The 24,230-nt window shown below is 33.0% G+C and overlaps 1 protein-coding gene across 1 annotated transcript in view; it reads right to left on the bottom strand.

The window, feature by feature from the left end:
• Positions 1 to 24,230, bottom strand: part of LOC126738814 (uncharacterized) — a 61,413-nt gene that overhangs the window by 8,518 nt on the left and 28,665 nt on the right. Inside the window, exons 2-3 of the mRNA XM_050444256.1 lie at positions 20,708 to 20,906; positions 20,472 to 20,630 (exon numbers count right to left, since the gene is read on the bottom strand). Coding sequence (XP_050300213.1) covers positions 20,472 to 20,630; positions 20,708 to 20,904 — 356 coding nt within the window. The 5' untranslated portion in view covers positions 20,905 to 20,906. The remainder of the gene's footprint in view (positions 1 to 20,471; positions 20,631 to 20,707; positions 20,907 to 24,230) is intronic.

The following is a 24,230-nucleotide window of genomic DNA, read 5'->3' as shown; positions in this document are numbered from 1 at the left end:
CGTGGAAGATTTAAAAAATAGAATTAGATAGTGTGATAATTAATAGTGTTTTACATGAGTTTGTAAATTATCTTGCTTTCTGCCAAGAAGTAAATGGGGATCAGTGTGAACACTTGATATATTAATAAGAGTTTTCACAGTTTATAACATTTTATCTTAGTTTGTAAATAGACGTACTTACTTGCTTTCTTGTTGGTTAAATGTAAATATTTCTGAAACAGTTGAGTTTTGAGATAAGGTGTGTTATACGAAACTTGCTTGGAATTTCGACTATATTTCATAGATGCAATAACAAAATATAGCATTCCATTTAAAAAAATGACCGATGACGTCATATCTTTTTTTTTATTCCACCCTGTACACAAAAATTTATGTCAAATAATGCGCAACTTAAAATAAAAATCGACGGTTTTTCTCAAAAAATCATGTCTCTAATTTTTATCGAATTTATGCGGAACTTTAGGCGGTCACTGTATATTCATTATTTAGTATAAAATACACTAGCTCGTAGCACAGTGGCGTTCCTTAGTAAAGTTTAATTAATTCAATATAGTGAAATACTCCGTGCTGAAATTACGAAAATAAATATATAAATAATTAATGTCTTTACTATGCCAAAACGTACACAAGCAAAACCTAGCCTAGAGCTAATTAACTTAGCCTACAATTGCTAAAATAAAAACATATACTAAGTTATATAGATAGCAATTACGAAAAAAGATAATATAAAAACCGTGAGATCTATAATATTCTGAATAAAATAAACGGATTTTTACTACAATTTGGCACATTGTCCAACCGTTTAAGTCGGTCATTTTCATCATTGAAATAAAGAGGTTTATTGTTTAAATACTTTTTTTTATATCGATTAGTATTTGAATGTTTTATTTATTATAAATTTTACATAATAATTGTTTAAACAATTTTATCTTTTAATCTGTTGAAATTAGGTATAGCATATGTTACATGAAGTTGTGTTAAAATTTTAGATAAAATCGGAAAATGTATAAAAAAATACACCATTTTATTTAAAATAAGGTAAGTTTGGTCTATTACTGCTGTAGGCATCACAGCATCCTGTATATGCAAAGGCATATTCCTAATGTAGATCGGAAAGAGATTTTTAATTGGGACACCTTTTGATAAAAATTCACGAATTATTAAAGGAATTCAGGACTTTTTTAACACATGGTATATATACAGGATGACCCACGCTTAGTATGCAATATTTAACTTCTACTGACCAAAATGAATAACTTTTATTGTATTATCTTATATCAACTGCAAGGTAATGAAATGCTTTTTCAAATCACGTTGAGGAAAATCCTGACAATTAACGCTAGGTTCATTTTTTAGAGCCCCAAAATTAAAAATTTTTTCTAAATTTCCTCTCTTTTTAAAAATTTTTAAAGAAGCACTAATAAAACTTGTAAACTTGTCAACATTCGAAAAAATGGTAACGGCACAGATTAATAGCCCATTTTTTAAAGTTAGGTAATGACTTAACCGTAAATTAATTTTTCTTATTACTTTAGCATACGTTAGGGGTTTGTCTGTTCGTCAATGTTCGTCAAAGAATTTTTTTTGTCATTTTTAATTTGTCAAACTCATCATACAAAAATTCTTTCGTAATACACAAATCCTTATATGTCAATTTAAATTACTGGCGAGGAAGTGCTTAAAAATGGCTTCCATTGTGTGCCACGCAACTTCGACACCTTTGAAGTACTGAACGCGTTGCTGCTGCTATCTGACCAGGTGTTATTTGTTGACAGCAAAGCTGGATTAAATCAATAAGCACTTTTCTTGTTTTTAATCGATATCTGTAAACCAGGGCTTTTAAATGACCCCCAAAGAAAAAAATCAAGCAGTGTAAGATCGGGAGATCTTGCAGGCCAAGCTACAGGACCACTCCTTTTGATCCAGCGCCCAGGATAATTAATGTTTAGCCAGTTTTAAACAGATCGACTATAATGTGTAGGGCAATCATCTAATTAAAACCAAAGTCGCTGTCTTATATTTAGGGCTAAATCTTCCAGATGAATAGGAAGTTCTTCTTGCAATAAGTGTAAAAAATATTTACCAATAAGACGGCTTAGAAGAAAAAATGGACCTATAAGTTGATTGTTAATCATTCCAATCCAAGCATTTACGCTAAACTGATTTTGAAAGCGATCTTTTCGCATAGCATATAGGTTTTCATGCATCCACAGATTTTTGTTTGACATATTTAGAAGCCCTATTCGAGTAATGCGAACGGCATTAATAAACCACTGACAAAATTGAATACGCCTTTCAAAATCTCTAGTCAAAAGTTCTTGTACTCGGCAAATTTGATACAATATCTGCCATCTCTTCTTAAAGTTCGCCTAATGGTCTCTCGAGAAATGTAAATACATTACTGGTTCGTCTGACACTGGTACTAGAATCATTGTTGAAGTGGTGAAGAATAGCATTACCTTTTTGTGGTAAAACAGGATATAGATGAACTCTCAACAGCGTTCTGCTGAGTATATAAGGAGCCGCATCGCCGATAGTTGTCACTTGTCAGTTCAGTTAAGTAAAGTTCGGCATATTGACGCGAAATTTAAATATATCTGGATAAATAGTGTAAAAATAAATATCCAATAAATATAGAAGTATGTAAATAAATTAGTTGACTATTTTCGATTGTTTGAATGCATACCTAAAGAACGGGAAAAGCTATACTATTAGAACGAATTAGAAACTATATAATTAGAATTACCATCTTTTGCCAATATCCTTTCAAAAGGATATGATGCTGACTTTGAAGTAAAGTTGAAAATAAGATGACTCGAAGCCATTTTAACGTTGCGTTTTTAGCTGTTTAACAGAAACATGGAAGGGCACCAACGTTTCCCCTTTCTTTAGAAATTTCCCTTTTTTTTTCGTTAAGTGGTGTGTCTTAAATGTTATCCGTCTTTAGAATCATGTGCATTACTGACACGTCAGTACATTTTATTTCTTTATATTTAATTTTAAAATAATTTTTTCTTTACATCAAAAAAATAAATAAAAAACACACCAAGCTCATAAAAAGTACTCTGCTAAATTATTAATAAATTAATAATTTTGCTTCAAACACACCTGGCTTGATTGTTTCGTACTTTATAAATCTAAGAAAAGTATAAGAAAAGTGAGGGTTCTATTGATTGGTGTTCTATTTCATTTCTCTTATACCTCCTATTATGTTTTTCGCGATCTATTATAATTTACTTTTTAGTATTGTTATTATTGGGTATCCTCAAGAATCGTGTAAGTGTACGTGCACACAGGACGCGATTAAGCGATGCTATGCGATGCGGTGCGATTAATACAAACCTCTAAAATCACAAGCAAGCGTTCAAACAGCGCGCTTGTTGCTGCTTTAAGATGCGATGCGATGCAACGCGATCTCGCGCGTCTATTTGATTTTCAAGCAAGTTTGATTTTAATCGCTTGGGTCCTCGCGCTGCTAGTTATTGTCTAGTTATATTTTTCCGTATTTCGTGTGGTATGGATGCAGAAAAATTAATAAATGCAGTCCGAGTGCGTCTTCCACTTTGGGATCAACAAAACAAAGGCTATCGAGATCGGGACAAAGTTGGGAAATTATGGCAGGAGGAAGCTGCAGAACTAAACGTTTCAAGTAAGTTAAACATGGTGTTTACATACTAGTCTATTTTATATTAAAAAAAAACTTTTTTTAATTTACGATAAATATAATAACAATTATATAAGTGGTTTACTAAATTCGATTTCAAAATATCTCTTAATTCATATGCTTGTTTTGACGCTCTGTTGTTTACACGTGCGGCAGGCTGGCTGATCATGTTACTGTAAGTTTGTTCGTGATTGTTTATATCATAATCATGGATTCCTTCTCGGTATATTATAATATTGTGTAGAAAACAAGCGCATTTAATTATGATTTCTGCTACGGAAGGGTCGGTCTCTATTGCTTTCGTTAATATTCTCCACCTAGCCACTAGAATACCAAATGGACATTCCACACACCTCCGAGCTCTGCATAGCCTACGGTTGAAATTCTCATTTTCATCTGTGAGTTGCCTTTAGGAAATGTGTCAACGGATATGCTTTATCTCCAATCAAATAGAACGGGAATTCTATGTCTGAATGAGGTAATATTGTTGTCTTGGGTAAATTACACTTTTCATTTTTTAACAAAGCATATGCTTGTGACGACTGAAAGATTCCATTTGTTTTCCATATGCACGCACTTCTATGGTCAGAAATTTATAGTTGGCGTCAGCCACAGCTTGTAAATCGATGGAAAAATATTGTTTATAATTGTAAAACATTGTTCCTGAATTCGCCGGACATTTCATTCGTACATGTTTAACCATCAATTGAGCCGATGCAATGAGGCAAATTCCATTTATTCCAATAGTCAGAGGCGGAAGGACTAAAAATTTCTTTCGCCGGGACCGGCAAATATGCAGCAACATTTAACAGCAACGTTTGTTTAACTATCTTTGCCACAGTTAAAACGCCAATGCGAAAAGAGAATGCTAGGCTTCTATAAGAGGCACCTGTCGCCAGAAACCTGGAAAAAGGAGAATCAATTAGTGTGTTATTATCACTAAGGGCCAGTTCTACAATCATGGTATAAGTTTATTTTTAGAATAATTGCTAAAATTACAATTGTATCAACAATCGTTGTGATAGTAATTACTCCAGGAAAAAAGTTAGACCATGTTTGTAGAACTGGCCCTTAGTAAATTATCTGTAGTGATATGTTAAGGGATATGTCAACATTCTACTGTTAATTTTTAACTAATAATTGATTCATTAAAACGAGATTACTTTTGGAAAACATACAATTTTATTCTTTTTTTTTTAGAAGAAGCTGCTAAAAAAAGATCTTTACGAGATGTCTTCAGAAATGAGCTGAAGAAGTTACCGAAACCTAAATCTGGAGACGAAACTCCTTCAAACTTTAGTTCAAAGTGGACTTACTTTAAGATTTTATGGTTCCTCAAGGATCAAATGACTCCGAGATAGCTAACTGGCAACTTACCCACTGACGATAACGCAAGCCAACTAAACGAAGATATATCTAATGATCATTTATTTCCTGATGACATCGACGATGAGACATCTGTTACTCCGGATGAAAGAATTGAATCAGAACAACTATTATCTGATCACAACAACCAAACTATTGCAACTACTAGTTCAGATAAAAATGTACGTCAAGAGCCAATTGACTGTGGGCATCCGCCAAAACGTCCTACAAAAAGAGTAGCTAAAAGAAAGAAGACTTTGATATTGAAGAATTTTTAAAATTAGAGCAACCAAAAATTGACGTTCTTAAAGTAAATAATTCCGTTTTATCGACACAATCTCAGATTACTCAGGATGATGATTATCACTTTCTTATGAGTTTCCATACACCGCTAAAAAAAAAGCGTTTTGAAACAAAGATGTGGTTTCATCTCAAGATGCAGGAACTGCTTTACCAAGCCACAGTGAACGAGCACCATGTTGAAAATATAAGTTTTGCCCTCATCAGCCTCAAATGACACACACTTTTGTGGCAACACCATTGGCTTCACACGGTTATTCCACAGAAACAAATAGTTCTTACACAATTCTCCCCTGAAATAACTGTAGCGAATTTTAAATAAAATATTTAAGTACTCGCATATATCTAAGCATTTTTTTCTTACCTTAACGTTACGGCAAGGCGTTCTTTAACGCTGATTGGAACCCTCCATTTTGTTGTCACTTTTTCCACTAATGGTGTTATACTATTTTCAATAAGTATGAATGTTTCCAAAGACATTATTCTCATTATATTCTCAAAATTTGTCAGGATATAGGGTTAATTCGGAGAACAAATAATTAAATTTCTCCGTAGGTTAATCGTTCACGATAAATTTCATGTACCCATTTCTTTTTTTTACTTTTCATTTTTTTTATATACATATATCGTAAAAATTAATTTTCTAATAATAATAATTCCATGGTAGCTGTAACTGACGCAGGCAGAGGTTTAAAAGTTACTACGCTTTTGCTTATCGCCTTCTATTAAAACACAACCAAAATATAGCAAGTAATCAAAGGCATAGCATCGTAGTCCTGGTGCACGTACACTAAGAGTAAAAGAGTAATTTTACAATTTTTTAGCCATTTTGTTTGAGTCACTGTCGTATTAAGATAAGACACAAAAAGTAATCATTAACGAGAAATGATTAAACGTCGAAAATTCGACAATAAGGCACGATTGAGCCTCCTGAAAACAAGTAAACAATTCAAGAAAATATTTCCTGGAATCACGTGATTGCGTTTTCACCTGAATCTATTGATTCCCTCTTAACTTTCCCTCTTCTTGAAGTCTCAAAGCTTGAGGCAACTTATTTAGGTTTTCAATACGAGACAATAAGTTTTTCATCTTTCTTACAGGGGGTGATGTTTACTACCTAGATAAATTGAAGGTAGTGACTGAAAGGTCATCACAATTTCTTAAAATATAAAAATAAAATTTCTTTACTACATTAATTAAAAAACTGAAATTGAAATCACTATAAATCCGCTTGTTGAATGAAACGTTTTTTTATTGATAAGTGATAAAATTGAATAAATATTAAATACATGTTTTATTGTTTATACCATAAAGATTATTGTATTCGCCCTATGTAATGCAAAAATAGACTTAAGTTAGCGCTAATTGTTGTCTCGTGTGCCATAATTAAATTATAAAATACAATGTTAAAAAAAGCAATTTGCTTAAATGTGCGAACATTTCTAGTTGAACGTGTAGGCATGCGATTAAACGTGATATTTTTATTGTTGATACAGATGAAGCAGTCTTAAATATTGATACGGGGCTTATTGAAAATTAAATAAAAATGTCACTTTTTAGTATTATTATACTTGGTAAGTATAGGTTTTAACAGGCATTTTTGTCGTTATATTTGTAGTTGTAGGGAGCAAACTGTTGTTCAGTTTTCAATATCCAGTTTGGGTCGAAATAGAGAATACTTAAGATCAAACTAGATAATGTCAAAAAATTAAAAGTGAGTGTAGTTTTCTCTAATTAAGCGTTGATTTTAAGACTCTACACAATCTTTTTATCATGTAACGTTTTTATTAATATAAATAAAAAAAAACTCAAAGTAACTGCTTAAAATGCATGTCTCAGTTGTAAGACTATATAATATTGTTAAAGATAGGTGAATAAATAAATAATTTCCTCGACAAGTATAATGGATATTATTGACCTCTATGAGCTGCCCCTGATCATCCTTAGAAGGTAAAAGGTAAAAGTAAACAAGGTTTCGAGGTTCGAGTATTTTGATACTAAGAAAGCCTTTTAGGTGTTTCAATTTATAAATGTTACGCCTTAATTTATTCGAAGTAATTTCAACATGATAGTTCTACCTGAGATGTTGAACTATTTGTAGTCGAAAATATCATATGTCATTAATTTTTGTTAGGTTGCAACTACAGTTAATTTTATTATTACAAGAATGAACTGTTAAAATTTGGTTAAGCGTTCATGTACAGAAAAAACAAGGAATTTTGTATAGTATTCAAACTAAGGAAGTTAGTATTCAGCCAAGCATAGGTTTGTTGAATTTTATTTTTAGCAGCAATCTTTGTTTCATCACAACTATTTTCAGCAACAATGTCTACTGTATCATCCGCGTTTGATGCTGTTTTTCCTCTAGGGTTTGGTAGATTAAGTAAATCATTAATATATACTAGGAAAACCACTGGTCCTATGATTGTTTCCTGTTTGTTTTCTTTCTTAGTAGATATCTTACGATTCTGTAGCTTTTAAAGGTGAAAGCCATATTACTGCTGACAAGAGACTTCCAATTTGTGTCACCAGTGTGCAGCAAATATTTTCATTGAATGAAAGACATGAAGAATATGCAATGAGTATGTGTAACTTTAACTATTTAGGATAAAGTTAGGCCCCGGTATGTGGACGATATTACATATATAGAATAACGACAAAACTAACCTAAACCACTTTTTGCACTACCTTAGTAACATCAGAGCAGCAATTAGGTTCATATTTGAGATAGCGACTAGTTTCCAAATACTGGAAAAATGTACAGGACTTCGCTCAATCTAATATGTAGAAGTAGAGTGTAGAGTGAGAGTAAGTGAAATCAATAAGAGAAAAGAGATTTAAGAAATACTTAATTACGTATTTGCTAAAATTTGAAGAGGAATTAGCCAATATCATTTTAGATTTATGTATTAGCTAATAAGAATGTCTATTTATTGTATCAATATCTATGTATTTATTAAACTGTGCGGGTCAGATAATAAAATATGCTGTTGAATATCTAGGCTTAAGATAATAATAATAATAATAATAATAATAATAATAATAATAATAATAATAATAATAATAATAATAGAAAGTTGATGAAATTTTGCAGAGAAACAACATCCACACTCGGCATGAACCAGAAAATAATACAGCTCAACAATGCCTGGATACTCTAAAATAGAAACTTTCCTTATTTTCAGGGCGCCTACGAAGATACAAGACCAGTAATAACCGAAAACGTGACAATCTTCGTTTTGAAAAGGCCGAAATACAATTTTATAGAGAGCTAAATTCAAAATCAGATCACCCAGATAAGCAATACCCCACGAAAGAAGAAATTCAAGATTTTTGGGCCAAACAACTTGCAACTCAAACAACATGCAATATCAACGCAAGCTGGGTTACTGAAGAGAAACAAAACAGTAATAAATATAGCCAGATGGAACATCGACCATTCACTATCGAGGAAGTCAACCAGATTATCCAAAAACTGCATAATTTTAAATCACCTGGCCCAGATGGAGTTCATAACTTTTGGCTAAAGAAACTACGGAGTATGCATCCTAAACTCTCAGAATTAATTAACCACGTTATTCTTAACCCACAGGAAATGCCAGCGTTCCTAACGCAAGGAGTAACCTATCTACTGCCTAAAGACCAGAACAACACACAAGATCCGTCTAAGTACCGACCGGTAACGTGCCTACCGACTTTGTATAAAATTATCACTTCATGTTTAACACAGCGCATTTATCAACACTGTGAGGAAAACAACATCATAGCCGCACAACAAAAAGGATGCGCTAAAGGTTCTATGGGCTGTAAAGAACTCTCTTTTATCGACTCTGTCATCAACAACCAGGCATATCACAACAAGAGAAATATTTTTACTGCCTACGTCGACTATAAGAAAGCCTTCGACTCAGTACCACACGAATGGCTTATAAACATTTTAAAAGTGTATAAAGTTGATAATAATACTTTGTCTTTTCTAGAGAGCGCTATGACAAGTTGGAGAACAACGATCTAGCTCAAAGTACAGGGTAAAAGCGCAATAAGTACAAACAACATTCCAATTCGAACAGGAATCTTCTAAGGGGACTCACTGAGCCCATTATGGTTCTGCCTTGCTATGAACCCTCTTTCGAACCGTCTTAACTCTACCAACTATGGGTTTAGCATCCGAGATAATAACACCGAGATTGCAAAGTTAAATCACTTACTGTATATGGATGATTTAAAAATAATGGCTGCAACTAGGAACCAGCTAAACCAAATGCTGCATATAGTAGAAGAGTTCTCCAACGACATCGGTATGCAATTTGGACTAGATATATGCCGTACTCTCAATATAATCCGAGAAAAAATTCAGCCAGGAGAATATCAGATGCAGAATTTTCAGACCATCGAGGTCATGGGCGAATACGAAATTTACAAATACTTGGGGATGAAACAATCACAAACGATTGAACAACAAACAATAAAATGCGAACTGACTAACGAGTTTGTGAAAAGGGTAAGACAAGTTTTGAGAACCAATCTCAACAGCAAAAATATGTTTAAGGCACTTTACTCCTACGCATGTTCAGCTCTTAGTTATTCTTTTGGGGTAATTAATTGGAGTAGGACAGACATAGAAAGGCTACAAAGAAAAGTGAGGACCCTACTTACTAAAACATACAACCACCACCCTCGAAGTGCCATTGAAAGAACAATGCTTCCCCGCCACCTTGGAGGAAGAGGATTAAAGATCTGGGTAAACAACTTGAAAAACAAATCACTTACTTAAGATCCTATTTTTACAGGCAAGGAGAAAATTCCACGCTGCATCGCGCAATAAATCAAATAGACGATTCCACTCGGAGCGAGGAAGCGCGCAGCTACCATCATACGGACCAGGAAAAACTCCGTATCTGGATGGAGAAGCCCCTTCATGGGCAGCATCCTAATGAGATCAGCCAAAATCATGTCGACACTGCTTCGTCGAACTATTGGTTGGTATCAGGCAAGATGTTTCCAGAAACCGAGGGCTATTTACTCGCCATCCAAGATCAGGTTATACCAACAAATAATTATCTCAAGCACATCGTCAGAGATCCGTCCGTACAAAACGACAAATGCTGGTATGGATGCCAAACATCAGAGACAATCCAACACATAACAGGAGGATCTCAGTCCTTTGCAGCGACAGAATACAAAGAACGGCACGGCACGACTCAGCTGGGAAAATTTTACATCAAGAGCTGGCAATGAAGTTGGAACTTATTACAACAGAGAAGGTTCCGTATTATAAATAAACTCCAAAACCCGTAGTGGAAAATGACCGATATAATTTGTATTGGGACCGCAGTGTACTTACCGATCAACATGTAAGGCATAATAGACCAGATCTTATTTTAATAGATAAAATTTCCAGCAAAACAACTCTAATTGACGTAGCCATACCGAACAACAATAACCTGCAAGAGAAACACACTGAGAAAATCGCCAAATACAGAGATCTAGAAATTCAAATCGGAAGGCAATGGAGAATGGATAATGTTCAGACCATCCCAATTTTTATATCGACAACGGGTGTAATACCAAAGAGTCTACTGGAATACCTTAAAGAAATAGGAACTGGCGAACATCTATATAAGCACATGCAAAAGGCAGTACTCGTAGCAGCCGAAAATTCCTAGGAGATAACTCTACATTTCAGGTGACTTAAGGGCACCGAAAAGGCCCCCAAAGACCACAGAGCTTAATCCTTTTGATATCGGAGGTATCTGGAATAAGTAAATGATCACCCCCCTCCTCCCTTAGAGGGAGTGCGAGCCTTAACTGGCTGTAAAAATAATAATAATAATAATAATAATAATAATAATAATAATAATAATAATAATAATAATAATAATAATAATAATAATAATAATAATAATAATAATAATAATATTCTTTATTTGCCAACAAAATGTATACAGGACGACAAACCAATGTCATACAAAGGAGGATCTAGCTTCCATAGGATATATTGATTTTTCTTATCTAGAATTTATAGAGGCAATAGCCATATATAAATAAAATAACAAAATTTAAAATAAATATTCTAAACATCTAACACAAGTTACAAGTTACAATTATTATTATTATCTAAAAGTAAAATTATAAAACATAGTTGAAGCTAAACTTCAACCTCGCCTTTTATATGCTTTGATTTAGGTTTTTAATAGTTAAGTCATTATTTTATTTAGTATACTCGAGTTTTCTCGGTTTATTTCAGGTGACGTATCGGCTTTCACAGTAGAATAGGTACGTTGGTTCAAGTTTTCCAAACTGACTTTATGATGTGCATGGTGTTCAGGATTACAGATTTTTGCATAGTCTAGTAAGTATTTTTTAATAATTTTAGTTTAATTAAGTTTTTTTCAGGTTCTTCGAGATGAGACCAACTGCTAATATCACTCACTAAACAACTAAACAAGACAATTTCGACATGCTCAAGCTTTCAGAGTGCCCTGATTACATGTTTAAAAGGTTCGTTTTTTTTAACTTTCTCCTTAATTTTTGCCTCAATATTGTCACTATTAGGGATTGAAATATTAATGAGCATAACTTCTTTTGTTACTTTGTCAACTATTGTTATGTCTGTTATGATGACTGTACCCTGTCGGCATGTTATATTGCAGCAACGTTCATTATATTACAGAAATATTGAATACAGAATATTGACATTTTATAGAATTATAACTTTATAGAAATTGCTTTAATAATTTATTATTGTCCCTATTTGTACTTTTTCACAAGGAAAATTTATCTAACTATAGCATTTGTACTTATAAATTTTGTTCAGTGTTGATTGATAGGTTTTTTGATGATTTGAGGTTAGGTGTTTTCCATGCATTGATTTTTTACGCCATTGATCTCTAAATTCTTCCCATGTTTTTATATTTAGAAGAGGATTAAAGTTTTTACATTACTGCAGTACGGTCGCTTTTTGTCCGCATCTTTAAGCTCTTGGAATACCTTGCTGGGCCTAGCTTAATTGATACAGAATCTTCTCAGATTGTCTATCTGTTCTGTATGTTCCCTAATTATGCTTAGTATTTCACATTCACCCTTATTTCTCGGTAAATGGAACCTTTCGATAGAGCTTTGAGGATGATGACAGCGGTGTTTGCGAAAGTGTGTTCTTGTTTGTCTTTCTAAATCTTATAATTCCGTAGTCGATCATTTAAGAATATCAAAGGTGTATAATAGCATGGAAGCAGCATTCACAGTTATGATTTTGGATGTATTGCTTTCAGTCTAGAAAAATAGATTTGTAGCATGTATTTTAAACCCTGGCTTATTTTGCCACTTTCCTTTCTCCATGCTGTTGACCTTGCATTTTTCAAATCCAAACCGCATTTATATATTCGAGCTATCCTTAAGCTAAACTTAAGCTATTCAGCAAGGAAGTTAACGGTTTTAAGGCCTAAGACAAATACAAGGCACTCAAGGCATCTCATTGCAAAATTCCACATTCAATTTTCATTATTTTTGCGTTAATTAGCTGTTAATTAGCAACGGTGTTAAGTTGCAGCGTAGTACACCACTTGGTCATTACATGGCTTAGGTATTTAACGATGTATTCTTCAATCTTTTACAACTTTACTATTATTATTTTATTTATGGGAGCCGTTAATTATAGATAAAATGAACCTGAAATAATTCAATAATGAATTAATTTGATTAAAGATTAAAACATCATAAGATATTGAGTATCCATAGTACTGCAGCCAAATATTTTCTCCAGGATTTTATTGCGTTCCGTTTCTCTGGCAAGTTTTTCGTTTTCCGCTAAGTATAGAAAATTTTGAAATGATATTAGGGTCTGGATTATTATTCTTAGTGGTTCACCTTGATATGTTTTGTTTATTTGATAGTATCGAGTAAAGCCTGTCACTCTTATGTCGTGAATCCTAATTACGAATTAACTCGATCAACTTTTAGTTACGAAAAAATAATTAGCGGGATAAAGGTAAGTCCAGAAGAAGTATATAAAGACTGGTATATATACACTGGGGTCAAAAGCTCTACACTGACTTATATATGAGAGTGAAATTATTAGTACATACATATGGATTTTTCTTCTGGTTGAAAAAAAACGTATAGTGTTAAAAAAATTGTGGTCTGGGGTAATTGCGAAAAAATCCACAATTTAGAAAATGGCAACTCATCCTTATTGTATTGCAAATAATTTTAACAGGATATCAACACATTATCAGTTGACTGATAACAATATATCAACAATAGCACCACTCGGTTATTTAATCAATTATCGCCCGACGCTACGTCTGTCAGGACTTTAATAGGTCTGTTTGATTTTAATATTAACACTTATTTTTGCAATATTTATAGTTTTGAAAATTTGAATAGTATAGAGGTTAAGCTTTTGATAAGATATAAATAGCAAATAAAAAGAAATCCAGAGACCTATAAGGTTGCCTCAAGGGTTAATAGTGAGGAAAATTCACTGAAAAATAATGCAAAAAAGACTGCAGGTCTCATTATCTGGAGATCGCGGATCATAGTTGGAACTGCTATTTTGAGGGGGACTTACTACAATGTTGCTATATAGTTAAAATTTTTATAAGCAGTCGAGATTGCATTCTTTTCCTTATCTTCTGGATGCATTTTCAGCTGCCAGTATTCAGTTTTCAAAATTGAGCCTGGTAGCGTTTCCAGGGTGTGGCCAATTCTGGATGGTTCTATCACCCTTTGAATCCTCATTTCTTGAAACATGGAGGAAATTTCAATTATTTATCTATTGGCGTTTCTTCGAGGTGCTTGTTTTATCAAAGCATTGTCTCCAGTGTTAATTGGATGTTGCACTAAATCCGTACTTCACAGGTTGTTATCGTGCAAGGAAAACACATCTTGATTTCAATCAAATCTTTAATAAGTCGTCGTAATTTCCATGGGCATGTTTCATGGTCAAATTAGCATAAGATTTTTCAAAAACGTCTTGTAAACATTGTTATACAGGAACAGGTTTATTTAAATGAGGAATTCTATCAGCATTTTTCATGACTCTCGCTACTTCAAAGCATATGCCAATGTTCACTCCTTGTTTCAGGCATTAATCCTTTAAAGTTTACAATTCAAATCAAAACAAAAGTGTTCCTCTGGTAAATGAGGAAAACTACTGTTTTGATGTATTGAATACCATCTTTTCTGAAAGAGTTTCTTGACCATATATTTTACAGCTATCTATGAGCTCAATCAAAACAGTTTTTCCTCTCTTTGTGGTATTAGCCACCAATATCTCTGAGTTAGGTGGTATGGTAATATCCTGAGATAACTTAACGAATCTTCATGTAGATATTGGATATGCCCTCACGCACCTACGGTTGTAGCTGCATGAGGATCTCTTCTCTTCACTTTTCGTTATCAACATCTAGTTATATATATATCCATTTTAAACTTTTGAGCATTCATAATATTTGATCCTAATATAACGTCACCTATAATTTCTGATACTAATACTTGCTACTGGAATATTGTTAAGCCAATGGTGACTTTAGTTTTATGTAATCCAATTGTCAGGATTCTTTTTCGATTCAATGACTCAAGGTTTAAATTTAATGGTAGTGAAATTCTATAGTGAGCTACGCTATTTGGCTTTACGATGGTATGACTGGATACTGTATTAACCATCATCTCACAATCACGGCCGCATATTTTTTCCTGATGCTACCAAGCTCTCTCCAACACGTAGCAGCCAGATAGCTTCAACCTCGTAAAGTGTCACTGATTCTTTGGGTCTGGTAAAGGCTTGTGACATTGACGTATAAGATACTCCTCCTTTTACAATTTCAACAGCGGAATAATCTCTTAGGTTTTCTAGCCCAAAAATGACTCAAGGTTCTTCACGCGGTCTTCGAGGTCACTCCAGAGTTCTGATTTGTCTTGTCGGGGTCTGCCTTCTAGTTGCTCCTCATACTCTAGTCCATGAACCAAAGCTTCCAAAATACTTTTATGGTGAGGCATCCTTAGAGTATAGTTAGTATCTGAATCTCGAACCCCGTCAATACAACAATTTGTATAAATTTATTCCCAGAACTCGGTTAAGGTTGAAGCGTAAACCAGATTTAATAATCGAGCCACATTGGCCTCAAACTGTTGGAGAGCTTTCCCGGGTTGTTTTCCCTTAGATTTCAATAATTGTGCCTGCTACATTTGTTGTAGATGGGCTTCAACGTATCTCGTTAAGGTACGCACCAGTACGTTGAAATTAAGCTGATCCTCATATGGCACTTTTCTTAGTATTTCTGTAGCTTATCCTCTCAGACATAGCTTAACTGCCTCAAACTGGTTCAAGTTTAGCCATTGGATTTTGGAGGCTTTACTTTCACAATTGTTTGTATTTGAGGATCGAGATAAAGAGGGCCACGGTTTACTCTCATATCTTGTATAAATCTCGTTCCTCTTGTTTTCTCTCTCATTCATCCTGCTTTTTTTTAAGTTCATCTTTTAAATTCAGTAAGTCTTCTTTCATGGCCTTTATAAAGTTTTCTTGTTATCTGTCTCAATATTTATTTTCTTTATTCAGGTCATCTTTCATGGTCATAATCAGATCTTCGTTTTCTTTCTTCAGATCCGATTTAATTGTCTTTAATAAATTTTCCTGTTTCTTGTCTCGTTCTTCTTATTCTTTCTTTTGTTTACGGTCTTCTTCCTCTTGTTCAACTCTCTGCTCTTCAAACTTCTTTAATAGCAGCTCCATTAATTTCTCGGTGTCTATTTTGGCCTGACATTTTGCTAAAGGCATACACTAAAATAATGAGCTTCGAAATATCCCACTTCTGACGCCAATTGTATCGTAATTCAGGAACACATTCATTTAGGAATACTTTTTGTCAAGAACACAGTATTTATTGGCAACGTCAAACTTGACTTGCTTTGACTGTCGTTTAAATGTTTCCAAGATAAACAACAAAGCTAATCAAAACGATGGAATCATTTAGAAATGTTTAGAATTTTCTACATTAGTATTTCCTATGGAGACCAATAATCTCAAGAAAATACTAATAATTAAAGCATATAAAGTATACAAATTCTATGAAACTATAGGGATTTATAATAATATAAGCGAAATTGAGGCCCAAATAGGGCCCTGAAACAAGAATAACTGCTTTAAAACTAGACACTATGAGTAAAAATAATAAACTGTGTAGTTTATTATAAACTGTAAGTAGAACCCTAACTAACAATCAATTTAAACGACAAAATATGAGCAAAACAGTACAAAAACTGTGAAAAAAATTAACGCATTTACATTTTCATACAATGTATTTATTATTAAAAATACTTCATTAAAGATGTAAAAACCGAACCTCTATATCTGAGCAGCTTCGGAGATAAATGATTAACATTTTGACGAAAAAACGTGGTTCTGATATTCAATAAGTTTAAACAAACAGTTTTTGTAAAATAGACCTTCCTTCGACCTATTTAGTAGTATGGTTATGTAAAGTAGGAAGGCATTTTAGTTCTAAGTTAGTAAAATTATTAGGTATAATGTCGCTTCAGTCAACACCACAATTATATTATTAAAAAGTACGCGAGTAATTTATTTTTATATATTTTGTTAAGATTAAGTAACTAAAAATAGCATTTTTTAATATCCTAAATTAAGCCTTAATTCCTCGAGAAATATTCCATATATGCGGCTTGACGGGAGTAATAGAATATTAAATCCTATTATACCCCACTCATATTAAACCAAATGAAATATCAACTGTAACCCACTGTTAGGTATATACCGTTTGTGTGTGCGCTATTTTTCTATTAACTTCAAATTTAAAACTGAATTTTTTCATACAGATCTTTTAATTTTAATTTTATTGTTATTTCATATTGCGATTAATTTGCACTAACAAAAATGCTGCTGAGAAGAAGAGCAGGGTTTGAATTCAATAATTATTATTAGACTATCGAAAATTACAAAGAATTTAATATTTTTAAAAAGTGATCTCGTTATTAAATCAATTGTGCATTGATATTGGTATAGAAAATGAAGAACTAAAATTCCATCGAATTCTACTAGAGTAAACTTAATTATTTGCAATCTTTGGTTGGTTATACCCCAAATTTCTACTTTTATTAAATTTATAAGCTTTTTTCATTTAATTTAAAAATAAAATTTACTTATATAATATTTTTTTCACAATCACTAGCACCATTCTCTCTTAAGATTTATCTCTTTTAGCCATTTTAGGGTTAAAGATATTGAAGACCTTTATTTTTTCTTTGCAGTTTGATCAGCATCAATAAGAATATAATTAATAATAATTTGTACAATTTGATCAAGTTACAATACATACTCTCCTTATTTATATATTTTTTAAATTATTATTGTTTGAGGATTTGGGTATTGCCTTGCCCCCCTTATACTTACAGCCTGTAATTGCCTAATACTTTGGTTACTTCCACTTTCTCTTACTCTTTTAATTCTTAGAAAAAATGTAAGAAAAGCGGTAGAAACAGGCTGAACAGTTGATACTGATAAAGGAGCTTTATTTGATTTAACAACTTTTAGCGGACATATAACAGGAGCTTCGTCGAATACACTAGTGTTGCATGCATATCTTAAATCGCTCAAGTTAATGCACGTCTAATTTAAAAATCTTCACTCAATAATTGTTGATATAATTCAATTTAAAAACACTTTTGGCTGTTGAATGATTTTTAATTGTTACCAAGATTTTTCTTTACCAAATTGTAGTTTGTTTCAGGTGATAGGTAAGATCTCCATGAGTAACATATTAGTTTTGTTAAATAAATAAAGTCAGTTGTGATATGTTCAAAAAATTTGGATTTATGTTATTCTTTTGTAAGTAATTCTTCTCCAAGTTATTTATAGGCGATCTTTGGTGTACCAATTTCTCTAGCAATTCGGTGTTTAACGTCTGCTCTTTAAGGGAACTTTTCAGCAATATAAATTCAAAAACAGTCGCAAGAAACTGGATTTGGTGGATATGGTGGTTTTTGAGCAAGAAACATTTATTCATTGATTTAACATTTTTATCTGTCGTTATTGTGCTAGAACGTCCAAGGCGATTATCATTGGATCCTTCTCGACTTTCTAAGTTTTTGTTATACATAGTGTTTTAATATTTTAAAATACTAAAAGATGTAATGAAATTTTATAGATTAGTATAAGCAAAATATGGTTAATTGTAAATATCTATAACATCTTATGTTCCAAGCATCTTAGGTAAACTTTAGATTTCGTACTCATTAATTGTTCTTAAACAATATGAATTCGAAATAAAATGGTTTTGAGGTTAGTGTGCCTGTTTGGTCTTATTAGGTAATTGGATGAAATAGGGAAGGGCAGTCGTAACCGGATTGATTGGAGTTACTTAAATAAACCAACTAATAGGTTTTTTACGTTTATTATTTCTCTTCTTCAATGCGTAGAATTTATAAAAAGGGGATTTATCGCCTATAGTTTCAATATCAAAAATTGAATATTATTTATTCATAGTTTGGTATATTCGTGGAATATAATCCATTAGAGCCACTCACATGTTGGGCGCCAAAAATCTACCCATTTCGAGCAACAATGCCAGAAACTTGTTTTACATGCTTAGTAAACTGCCTACGATTTGACAATAAAGATACCAAAGCTCAAGAAGAAAAACTAACAAACTGGCAGCGTTCTGAGAGATATTTAAAAGATCCATAAATAAAATGAAGAACTTATATGTACCATCTGAATATACTACAATAATTGATGAGCTATTAATAGGATTCGGTGGTCGATGTCCTTTCAAAATGTACATTCCTTGAAAACCGGATAAATACGGCATCAAACCTATGGTGTGCTGTGATGCTAAAACAGCTTTTGCACTTAATGCTAAAGTTTATTTTAATAAGGACTCCACACCAATTGATGTTCCTATTGCCCAGTATTATTGCGACAAAACTACCTGCTCCTTTCATGGAACGAATAGAAATTTGACTGCAGACAATTGGCTTACATCTATAAGCAAAGTAAAAATGCTTTTAAATAAGCCAACTATGGTTGTAGGTACATACATATAGATTCCTCCATCATTTTTGGAAGTTAAGGAGACGGGAATAAATATTCCTATGTTGTACTATAGTGGAGAACTAACACATTTATCTTATTGCCAGCCTCACTGAAAAATAAAAAAACAGTGGTTTTAATGCTCTCTATAATGCATCAAAAATATATAGCCATATTCGAGTGAGCTCCCAGAAATTATTAAATTTTATAATTCCACTAAGGGAGGAGTACACACCTTGGACCAACTTTGTCGCACCTATGCTACTAGTCGAAAAACGCGTCGTTGGAGCTTATGCCTATTCTATAATTTGTTTACCATTGTAAGGTATCACTCAATGATTCTTTTATGAGGCTAACAGAACAGCTTACTTGAAAAAACTAGCAATTGATTTAATAAATCCTCAAATAGAGCATCGTTTGGAGACTTCGACTTTAGGAAGCGAACTTCGCCAAACCATTTCTAATGTACTAATTAAAACAAATGTAGTAAAAGCACCAATAAGACCAGCTTCTATCATAGGCAGATGTACATTTTGCCCTAGAAGCGAAGATCGTAAATCCAGGGTTAATTTAATTGTTATAATTAATAATTTGTATATAATCATATATTATCTATTTTAGGCCCTTTTATAGTTGAGGTCCAGCTGTACCCCATGTAACTGATGTACATTCTAAAAATAAGTGTAGCATTTCAGAGTAAAAATTTGGTAAAATATGCAAAACATTCCGTTTGAAAAAAGTTACTTGACAATGAAAACTTTGTTTTTTTTGAGACACTGTACATTTACCAATACTGTCAACAAAATTAGTATTTCTCAACAAACACTTTTTATCTTAACTTTTTTTTCATATAATATACAGTGACGAACAAAAATCATGTGTAAATAGAGTTAGGATATAATGTATATAAGCACATGTCCCTTTAAAAATCCAAATTGTTAAAAAAGTTTATTTTAGTAAATTGATTGTAATCCTCTTGTATTAATTATTGTATTCTCACTAAAAAAAAACATATTATATTCTTACTAAAAAATTAACTTTTTATCAATATTTGGATATTGTTGATATAAATACAATAACTAAGCTAACACTTACCACAAATAAGAAGACAATTGATCCTCATTCCTTTTTCCATAGGTTCTAGCACTCAATAATTCCATGTCGTTTTTTCCAGCCCGTTTTCCGTAACCTCTTGCAGTGAATAAATTTTCACCGATCCGTGTAGCTCTGGGTTTCATTATTCTTCTTATGGCTCTAGAACGATTTTGTTAAAGAGTTTAAAGTTATGCATAACTTAAATGGATATCAAACTCTGTCTATCAAGCCCTCACCTATATGGACGACTAAACGTATAATCGGAGAATTTGAGTTCATCAGGGAAGATTCTGGTTCTTTCTTTAATTTCCAGGGGCATTTCCTTGTCAGGATCATTATCGGATATATCAGACACTATTCTAGCTGATGATATAAAAAACCACGTTAGCAGTAAAATCAGTGTAACTGCCACGTGGTGGATATAGGCAGCCATAACTGTAAAGAAAGATAAATGCATTAAAAATGAACAATTGATAAATTATATGCAGAGAGATAAGGCGGGTGAAACACACCAAACTCCAGGTGAGCATTGTACATACAACATTGTACGAGTTTGCACGATTTAAATGGTATAAATATGGTTTTGGTAATGGGAATGATTAGCTGCTATTCAAGAATACCGTCGGTAATTTCCACACTTACAAAATCTGGACAAACACGTATTAATCAGAGTTTTTAACAAGCTTTGCGATAAATAATAATCGTGCTGTTTTATCGGGCATTCTTTTTACCAATAAAGCAACATTCATCCGTGATGGCATCAATGCTTACAACTCTTATGTATAGTCAGACGAAAATCCACACGGAACAGTCTAAACTAATTTTCATCACAAGTATTCGGTAAACGTGTGGTGTGGTATAGTTGTTAGATATTTAATTGGCCCACACATTTTGAAAAATCATTCCACAGGAGAGAAGTACTTACTTTTTTGCGCAAAATCAATTGAAAAGATTATTAGAGGAAGTTCTTCAAAACATCCAAAGGCAAATATATTATCAGCACGAAGAAGCTTCCGCACATTTCGCTCGTCAGGTCAAGCAATATCTGGACGACGAGTTTCCAGAACTATGAATTGGTTTCGGTGGTGCTATTAGTTGACCTCCAAGATCTCCAGACCTCACACCATGGGAATATTGTTTGTGGGGCTGGTTTAAAAATAAAGTGTATAAAGTGAAAGTTTAGACTCATGAAATGTATTTATGTAGAAATGCGACGTTTGTCAAAGAAAAACAGTAAATAATAATAAAAACAAACTCCATGTCACAGGTTTCAAATTTATTAAATTAAAGTCAGAGGATTACACGTGTTCTTCTCCCCTTGATTTGTATCATGTAATGTTGTCCTCTGCTTTTTTTTTGTTCTTTTTTATTAGTGAATACACAAGTGGATCTGATGATGCCTGGTATGGGCGAAACACTTGTAATCCGCTGACTATAATTTAATAAATTTGAGACCTGTGACTTGGAGTTTGTTTTCATTACTATTTAATCTAAGGCGGTCTCTTTGAGAAAAGGTGGACTATTTATTGGAATTTTAAGAAAGACAGGAATTACTTAGAAAAATAACAAGACTAGGTAAAACAGAGATATAATTAAAATCATATTAATATAAGTAGTTTTGTGTATTTTTAATTTTGCTATACTTTGACAACAAATGAAAATCCCATTAGAACATTTGAGTTTTTTACAATTAATTTCTCAATACGCGAGGTTGGTGCGTTTCTCCCGACTCACCCTGTATACACAACCTTTTTATACCTTTAGACATATTCATTATATCTTTTTATTTAACACTGGCAACGTAAATGTATCGATCTGAATTTGTTTTTTATATATGTATCTAGTGTACATATTCTCCTAGGAATCAGAAAAACAACTAAAAAACCTTTTAGGATAATGAAATAGTCGGAATCGTGTAAACGCACCTAATTAATATGTAAAAGCAAATTTTTATTTTAATTGTATTGCCAGAAAAACCAGATAGTCATACTATAAGCAGTTTTTATATTTTATTAATTAACTGTTGTAGGGAAATAATAAAATACTGAGTGTCATACAAGCTATAGATTAACTAACAATAGTAGACATTAAAATATTACAAATAAACCAGGAACACCATATATTGAGATGCAAGAAAATAAATAATTTTATTTTGGAAAACCTAAAGTTTTTGATGAATGCGAAAGAAGTTAGTGTTTGTTCTACTTGTGATATCCGATCTTTTGCTAGACGTTATATGTCTGAAGTATTCAAACTTCCGAACTTCCTTTTGTCTATTCTGCGCATCACTTTCATCTTAGTCAATCCAGGATATCCAGAGCTCAAAGGATTTAAATGTCTTCAAAGTGGTTTCCCTTGTAGTTTATACCTCTGCTCCATAAACAAGACTGGGAATATATAATACTTGACCAGACTTGTTAGATTTTGCTTATGAACCACTTTTTCTATTGTTGAATGCGTTTCGAGCTTTTTTAATTCATATTCTTATTTCGAATCTTAGAAACATGAAATGCCACTGAAGAGAAATGTCAACGCAGAGTGACATTGACAATTGCCAAACCATAGAAACTTCTCATGTAGCGAAAATAAACATCCATTACTTAGCTGTAAGCTGTGTACTAAATTCTTGACCTTGTTTTTTTCACAGCAAGTAGTTAATTGCACCAAGAAGAGAACCGTTCGGAAAATCATAGGAATCTAGAATTTTATGAGATATTCTCGTCTTCTTTTCCTTTTCATTCGTTTATAGTTCTGGTCCTTTCCTTGCCTCAGGTGTAATTTCAGTTATTCTTGATAATTGAGTAGGTATAGGTAAATAAGAGCTTCCCTATGATGAAATATTCTTAAGATCAACATTATGATGAGGCATAAAAACAAAAACAAGTTCATGCCTTACTTGTATTGTAGCTGAATTTTCATTATCATTTGATGATACGAAATGCATATCAGCCATACTATCATCATTTGATTCATCAAATTCAATGCATGAAATACAGGCGGAGAACTTTAAATTGAAATTAAACACAAAATATTTTATTGATATGAATGAATTTCCTTTTATATTAAAGAATTTTTTTTGGCATTAATATTTAAAAGTGATTACGGGCATGTGACCCCCACGACTGACGCGTACGTGGCGTAATCTAGAGGTCCAATTTTCACACACTCTTTCCAGTACTGCAGGCTGTATTTCGGCAATCACGCGTCGTATGTTGGCTTCCAAGTGCTCAAGTGTTTCGGGTTTATCAGCGTAGACATGCGACTTAACATAACTCCAAAGAAAATAATCTAATGGCGTCAAGTCGCACGAACGAGCTGACCATTTTACAGGTCCATTTCTTGAAATTATTCGTTGCTCGAATGTCTCTTGCAGTAAATTAATTGTTTGGCGCGCTGTATGGCACGTGGCACCGTCCTGCTGAAACCACATTTCTGCAACGCCTGCAACGGCTTCCAATTGAGGCACAAAAAAGTTGGTTATCATGTTTCTGTATCGCTCACCGTTTACTGTAACGTTCTGACCATCAGCATTTCTGAAGACATAAGGACCAATGATTCCACCGGCTCATAAAGCGCACCAAACGGTTAGTTTTTCTGGATGTAACGGTTTTTCGCCAATAGCTCGTGGATTCTCTTCCCCCCAAATTCGGCAATTCTGCTTGTTTATATAGCCATTTAACTAAAAGTGTGCTTCACCACTGAACAAAATTTTCATATGAAATCAACAACAATCTTGCCTTCCGCCCATTCAGCTAATGT

The sequence above is a fragment of the Anthonomus grandis genome, chromosome 7 (assembly GCF_022605725.1).
Source record: "Anthonomus grandis grandis chromosome 7, icAntGran1.3, whole genome shotgun sequence".
Classification (NCBI taxonomy): Eukaryota; Metazoa; Arthropoda; class Insecta; order Coleoptera; family Curculionidae; genus Anthonomus; species Anthonomus grandis.
Note: the sequence above shows the minus strand (reverse complement) of the source record. Positions and strands in the feature narration are given on the sequence as shown.